Source organism: Prunus avium, chromosome 2 (assembly GCF_965620075.1).
Source record: "Prunus avium chromosome 2, drPruAviu1.hap1.1, whole genome shotgun sequence".
Lineage (NCBI taxonomy): Eukaryota > Viridiplantae > Streptophyta > Magnoliopsida > Rosales > Rosaceae > Prunus > Prunus avium.
In genome coordinates, this window is record NC_142285.1 from 37764871 (window position 1) to 37772861 (window position 7991).

The 7991-nt window shown below is 41.0% G+C and overlaps 1 protein-coding gene across 1 annotated transcript; it reads right to left on the reverse strand.

Annotated features, from left to right (window-relative positions):
* Nucleotides 1-2082: 2082 nt before the first annotated feature.
* LOC110767814 (zinc finger CCCH domain-containing protein 40-like) lies at nt 2083-4848 on the reverse strand. Its single transcript, XM_021971469.2, has 4 exons — nt 4692-4848; nt 4010-4389; nt 3676-3899; nt 2083-3128 (listed from the first exon to the last, which is right to left on the reverse strand). The coding sequence occupies exons 2-4, from the start codon at nt 4382-4384 to the stop codon at nt 2231-2233; spliced, it is 1497 nt and encodes a 498-aa protein (XP_021827161.1). The 5' UTR covers nt 4385-4389; nt 4692-4848; the 3' UTR covers nt 2083-2230.
* Nucleotides 4849-7991: the final 3143 nt, after the last annotated feature.

The window sequence follows — 7991 nt, forward strand, 5'->3', positions numbered from 1 at the left end:
TGCCCTCATCCCCATATTATATATTGTGAATATATATGTATATACATGGCCTGTTGCCCTTCTCTTCTCCCCTTTTGAGAATGTCTCTATATTCTTCCGCCGCGCTTCCTCTTAATCAGCACGCTTTGTATTTGTATCCTGTCCTCTCTGCAATCTCAAAACCCTAGCTACCTATATACTCAATATTGCAATATTACAATATATTATTTGATAATGTTCAGCAAGTAAGCACAAGCCTGACGAGAAAAACTTACATCTAACTAAAATGCCATCGTGATCAGTGGCGAAGTAAGGATTTCACATTAGATGGGGTCATTCACAAATATTTTAAAAATAATTCGAATAGGAGCCCTCAAGCGCTAACTAGATTAATAAGTTAATAATTTATTCATTTCATATTGATTAATAATTTATTCATTTATTACAATCATAATTGTCCTGAATTTCATATTTTAACATGGTTAAATATTAATCTCATCATCTACACTATTAAAGACTCAAAATTTAATAATTTATACTTCAACAGAGAGAAGAAATACAAAAAAATTTCATAAATCCCAATATTAAGATGCCCTACTTAAACATGTAAAACGAGGGAGAGGGGAATTCACAAAGCTTAAATTAATCAAAAGAGGAAGAGAAGGAGGAAAAAAAGAAGAAAGAGTTTTTACTCCAAGAAGCAAACATATAACAACACATATAAGCAAAATTATGAGAAAATAAAAAAAATGAGAGAGGGCCTGGGCCTACCTTGGTCCTTAGGTGGGCCTATAGGTGACTCCGCCACTGATCGTGGCAATATCCCAAACCAATTATGTAATTTAAGTTTTAGACATGACAATGCGTATCCTAGTTTCTTTCTTCTGTGTGGTGTCATAAGGAATATTCCAAGCAAAGGGTGCAAGTTGCAGGAAATTGGTACTGCAAATTTTATTTATATTTATATTATGGATTCATAGTAAAGAATCTGAAGATGTTGATGGCGTGTATAAAAAATAAGGGCAAATAGTAAAATGGTAACAAAAATAATGAAACCAAATTTCATAATTAATTTAAGAACAATGTAAGAACCAAACGAAAGCAAATTTTAGTAAGAAACAGAACCTTTTCAAAAAAAAGTAAATTTGGCTTTTACAAGGCTTGTGAAAGGGAATTGCGTTTATTTATCTAAATGGTTCAGAAAAGGCCTAAGACCCCATAGAGGGGAGGTAGGAGAATCAAATTCTAATCCTTTGGTATAAAAAGGAGATAATGAATTTCTTTCAAACAGTTTACTGTTTCAGACAGTGATGAAGTTTGTAGTCAGGGAGACAATAACTGGACAAACCTTATGAACTACAACAGAAGGAAAGATTCAGGCTATCAGCTAGCTAGGTGAACTCCTTCAGTCTTTCCAACAAAGTTCCAGTCTTTATAAATAAAACAGTTTTTATATAAAATACCATGAAAAGAATTATGAAAAAAAAGAATGTTCATACCCTCCTATTTATATGGGAGATTTGGAAAGCTAACATTTTCTCTAATACATTAAAAACTTTAAGGCTTTTGTTTTTGTTTTTCTTCCAAATTTAAAATATAATCACCTGAGGCCTTGTCGAGCAATGCTTCATCCCTAAACTGGAGGTCTTCAACATGTCCAAATAAAAATTTAGAGTGGAAAATGGTCTTGGCTTGCAAATTTGAGGTTCAATTTCGAATCCGCATAAGATCTTAATTATGTGTGTGTGAGAAATCATTATCCCTGTAATTTAAACTATGCTTGTACTAAAAAAACAAAAAAATTGGTTTGTGGGAGCCCAAAATTTCAGGACGAGACTGGTGAGACAGGTTGGGGTGCTGGTCCATGGAAGCCCATTATCGCAAAAAGAAACGTAAATTTTCCTCCTCTCATTTTCCCGACAGTCAATCACATCACACATCGATCGTTCACAAGATTATTGATCAAACTATTACGTTTAGGAAAGTCAACACCCCTCTTAAACTGGTCAAGGAAATGTAAATTGGATTTATTTGCTAAGATGATGTTTTGTTGTTCTGTTTCAAAATGATGCTGAGACAACCATCTTTGAAGCTAAAGGAAGATTATGAGACGACCAATCATTTTCATTATAGATGGTTCAAGAAAACATATTTCAAAAATATAATTTCAAGGCATAACATATAAAGAACAAAATCATTTAATAAATAAACCAAGATATTACTTTTACAAGATCACAACAGAAAGATAGTGTCACTGCTGTGATGACCATGTCTGCGCAGACCCAGAACCAGATGGTGTGGACCCCGAAGGTCCAGAATTTGATGGTGCAGATGCTGATGATGTAGAACCTGAGTGTGCAGGCCCTGGTGTTGCTGAATGCTGGTACTGTTGGTTCATTGGCAAGGATGGTGGCGGCGGCACTCCAGCATGATATTGCGGAGGGTATTGCTGGTACGGTGCTGGTGGAGGAGGCATATGCCCGTAGGGTGGAGGATAAAACTGCGGACGATATTGGCCATGTGGTTGAGGCATGTTTTGAAAAGCATAATGCTGACTTCGTTGCTGCCTTTCTGCACTGGAATTGTTCTCGCCTGACCCTGTAGGCCCACTAGGAGCCCCTTCCTGGGATGGAACTATAGCCCCCATTCTTTGAGGATCCATTGATGGATAAAATGATCTCTCATGTGAGGGTGGAGGTGGCATGTTGTAATAGTGCAGTGGTGCAGGTTGGTCTTGTAATTGGTTCTGCTGTTGAGATATGACTGCTCGAGGCAACAACCCACTATGAGCCACTGCCTGCTGCCTAGCTTCAGCTGTGCCCTCTGAGTCCTGTTTTGGTGCTTGGGGCCTACCCCACATTAACTTCAATCTCAAACCTTTTATTACCAGTTTATTAGAGAGTTCTTCTGCAGCCTTTTCTGCACCTTCTCTTGTTGTGTAGGTTACAAAAGCACATGCTCGTTGGAGTACCATCCTAACAGATTCTATTTCACCATGAGCGTAAAATTGATCCCTCAAATCCTGCTCAGAAATTCTCTCATCAAGCCCACCCACGTATAGAGTTCTTATGCTTTCATCCTCAGGAGGTTCCAGGGAGGGCATCTCTCCAGCCTTGTTAAGCAGCTTCATCGCCACTGGATCATTGACTCTGCAGATAATTTAGATGAGATGTGAGCATTACAAACTTCAGAAATCCGTACATTATAGTATATGGGCATGTACAAACATGCAACAGAAAGATTAGGGATATAGGTTTGTGAAAGCTATCGTGTTGGCCGAAAATGCTAGCTAGAGGCTGCAGTAGTACACTCCTATCACCCCCCAAACCGAAAAAGAAGCTACAATCTTCAGAATAAATATCTTGAACTATGAATTATTGAAAGAGGAACACGAAAAAAGATCTAAAACAAATTAACCAAAAAGGAGAAGGAAAAAAAAGGGACTTTATCTACTTGCAAGGAAATTACATCTGCCAATATTTCAGACAAGAATTTCATCCCCAACTGAAAAAGGTAGACTTTAATCTGAGGAAATAATCAAGTGGAAAATATTAAACATAAGAAACAATGCTAATCAAAAATCAAATTCACAAGTTTTAAGTAGCCAACTGTAACTATAAGAAAAAAAAACATGCAACTGGAAATTCATGCTTCATTGTCATACTGAGAACAGGAAATATGAAGCATTGGACATACCCATAGTAACGATCTTTGATGTTTTGCTGTGACAACTCCCCAGTTATGGGCATTTCGTGCCTGTAAGGACACTCAGCACCTCTTGTGCACTCACCCCGAATGTAGAAACTGCAAACATGTGCTCTGTTCCTTTTGTAATAGGGTGTTGTTCTTTGAAGCTTCAGAATAGTGTCACTGGGTCGTGCCTTTCCGTACGAAGATTCATAGTCTATACCAGCTCTAGCCTGCACTGACCAATCAAAATTAAAATTAGACACTAAAGGATTCCAAAAGATTTACATAAATTAGTACCCTAACTAAGCCTGGTTGTTCAAGGCAAAGACAGAAAAGTTACCTTCCGGTCATGCTCCTCAGCGAAAAACTCCCTATTTACATCACTCTTTGGAATGGCATCGTTGGAACCAATGGCCAGAGCAGTATCTCGAACCTGAACTGGCAAGCCGTATTCCAGATCCAAGAGGCAAACTTGACAAACATTTTTCAACTTACTGCACGTCTGACAAATCTCTGACTTCTTAAATCGAGCATCACGACCAGGTCTCCACCTGAAAACGGTGAATGGCCTAGTGCAAATCTTGCACTCCTTGTCGTAATCAGCTCGTGTCATCCGGACGTAGGGATTGTCGCCCAAGCATGACTCGCAGATGATGGGAAAGTCTGAACGTTCCCAACCATCCGCCTCCACATTCCTGAGCAGCCTGTGCGCCATATGACCTAGCAAACAAAATTTCCCAAAATCACTTAGAATTTCGTCAATTTATTGGTCTCAAATTCAGCTGGGTTAAAATAGAATATTACTTTTCTTTTTCCCTCTCACACAAAATATAAATACAAAGCCAAAAGCTAGAAACAGATAATAAATCCTTAACCAATAAGGTAATCATTTACATCCCTCTCACACACGATATCATCAAACATAGCTTCTATTGGGATTTAAAAGACTGAAAAATAAAAAATCAATGAATAACAGACATAGAAGGCAAATCAATATGAACCAAATAGAAACCCTAATTTACCTGGAGATGAGATGGTCTGACTGCTGTCGCAATGAGATAGCCGAATAAGACCACCGGTCGCCGCTGGAGGTTGGCGCGCTTGGGTAGGGCCGAATGGTGCGAGCTCAAGCGTGAGGGTAATGGCTCCCTTGGAGATAACACGGGCTCGTTCGCTGGACCCCAAGACTTAACGGCCCAGTGCTTTTTATTGCCTTTTGAATTCTTTGGAGGCCCATTAGATTTCACAGATTTTTTATTAAAAAAATTATAATTTTGTTTTGATTTTCTGTTTAAGTGCTCAAACCGCCCTCCTTTTATTTTTATTTTTACTAGAAAAGGAAAAAGAATAGAGAGAAATTTCTCTTATGAACCATTCAGCAATCTGCATATTTGATGATAGATTGAGAAGCCCAAAAAAAAATTCTCAAAGTTTGATATGCAATCGATTTTGGGGAGGCGGAATTGAACACAAGGTGCATAGATATAGGCCTCATCATTTGGCCCGCGGGCTCATGCGCCGATGGGGGCCCGCCCGGCCCATCGAAAAAAAGTCCGGCCCGACTCGGCCCGTTATGGGCTTTGAGATGGCCTGGCTCGCCTTGGGCCAGGTTAGGCTTGGGCTTGGGTGTCTGAAGCCCAACCCGGCCCGATTAAGCCCAAGAAAGCCCAAGAAAGCTTGGCCCGTTAGGCTCGCATACATATATAATTATGTATAAATAAGAGTTTAGGATTAGGATTATATCACTTAAATCACATGTATAATTTGTTTCATTTTATTTACTTTTCTTTACTCATTCCTAATTTATAATTGGATGATTAGCACATTAATTTGTGTCAAGTATTAATACAACAATTATATATATATATATATATATATATATATATATATATTTTTTTTTGATCAAAGTAAGATAACTTCATTGAATCAACAATGTCATAGTACAAAGGAAAACTGGACCTTAGTAATGTAACAAATGTGGCCTCATTAAAACCTTGCCTTTAAATATATATATATATATATATATATATATATATATATAATATCACAAAATATAATCATATCACGAAACATAATCGTACCACCAAATATAATAATGCTTTTCTTGAACACATCACCAAACATTTGCATATTTATTCATATTGTTAACGGGTGATTTAGCACGGCCCTAGAGGGTATATGGTCAATCACACACATTACACAGATTTAGAGTGGTTCACCCATGAATAGGGCTACGTCCACTATAGTGCTTGGTATTTATTATAAATGAGTATTACATTATACATAGAGAGAGGCTTGAGAGCCTGAATACAAGAGGAAGAGGGAGAGCTTGGGTGTCTCCGGATATGCGCATGGAGAGGAGAATTGGAGCCCTTGCTGGAGAGGGGTCTCTTCCTTTATATAGGCAGGAGAGGAGGGCCACTTGCCGTTGTTTAATGGGCAAGTGGCAAAGGCATAGGTCAGCCTCAATGGAGAATGAGCTGGGCACGTGGGGAAGGCATGGGTCATCCTCAGTGGAGTATGGGCTGAGCACGTGGGGAAGGCATGGGCTGTCAGGAGACAGGGGGTAGTGGCCTGGTGAAATGTCAGGACGCACGTGGTGATCTGTTATCAAAGGTGTGCGTGGTGGTCTGCACATGGCTGAGGCAGTAGGAGTTGGCTAGCACATATTGCTCGGGTATGACATATTGTTCGGGTATGACATTTCGGCTAGGCCATCTTGGTTTAGGCAATATTGAAATGGGTAGGACATTTCGGGTAAGCCATATTGGCTAGGCGATATTGAAATGGGTAAGACATTTCAGGTAGGCCATATTGGCTAGGCAATATCTGGTAAGCCATTCTTGGTGGGCTATTTCTGGTAGGACAGTTCTGGTAGGACATTTCTAGTACCAACCAGATATGTATAACAACAAGCCCCCAAGTTCTTAGTTGAGAACGAGTTCTTGACTGGGAACTTTCAAGTAATCATGTAAGCCATATTGGCTAGGAAATATCTGGTAAGCCACTCCTGGTGGGCTATTTATGGTAGGCCATTTCTGGTAGGTCATTTCTAGTATCAACCAGATATGTATAACAACAAGCCCCCAAGTTCTTAGTTGAGAACGAGTCCTTGACTGGGAACTTTTCAAGTCAATCTTTGTTTGGCTGAGTCGATGAGTCTGTTGTGAGTAATGAGCCTTAGCTGCAAATGGTTGGAGGTTAGGCAAGCTGTACACCTTTCGATGGCGAGTTCGTATAGGCCTTATGGCGAGGTAAACCATGGAGAATCAAGCCTTGGTAGGTCTTGGTGGCGAGGCGAGCCGTAATGGAGTTCACACATACAATTTCGCATTTATGACATAATGGAGATGTATGTAATGATGACGTGATGAGGATGTATGTGATGATGACGTGATGAGGATGTATGTGATGATGATATGATGTATGTGATGATCATGTGAAAATGATATATGTTACGTGACACGCTACATACTAATTTATGGATGATATACCCTTTTTCGTCTCACTTTAACCATGGCGGGACCTCGTCGTCTCTCTTTAAACCATGGTGGGACAGGTTGGCGGTGGTGGTGAGGCGAGCTGACATACAAGATGTCTCCCCAGCCCCCAAGTTCCTAGTAGAGAACTAGTTCGACTGGGACCTTTATGTAAGTTCCTTGTTGGCGGAGGCAATCAACCGGTATTTTGGAGAGGGGAAGCTTTTGTTCCTTGGAGAATTAACCTCGCAAGGTGATCGGGTCATATGCGACGTGGAGATTGAGCATACGAGGTGCTCGGGTCGGCTACGACATGGAGATTGACTATGAGGTGCTCGAGTTGGCTACGACGTGGAGATTTGAGCATGCATGGTGCTCGGGTAGACCATGCAAATTGGAGATGTCATGCAAATTGCTCGAGTAGGCCATGCAACGTAGAGATTTGCCGTGGAAGCTACTCGGGTAGGTCATGCGACGTGTGTTCGACCCACCATGCGACTTGGAGATTGAGCATGCAACGTGCTCAGGTCGGCTACGACGTGGAGACTTGAGCATGCAAGGTGTTTGGGTCGGCTACGTCGTGGAGATTGAGCATGCGAGGCGCTCGAGTCGGCTACGACGTGGAGATTTGAGCATGCAAGGTGCTCGGGTCAGCTACGTCGTGGAGATTGAGCATGCGAGGCTCTCGGGTCGGCTACGCCGTGGAGACTTGAGCATGCAAGGCTCTCGGGTCGGCTACGCCGTGGAGACTTGAGCATGCAAGGTGCGCCGGCTACGCCGTGGAGACTTGAGCATGCAAGGTGTTCGGGTCGGCTACGTCGTGGAGATTGAGCATGCGAGGCG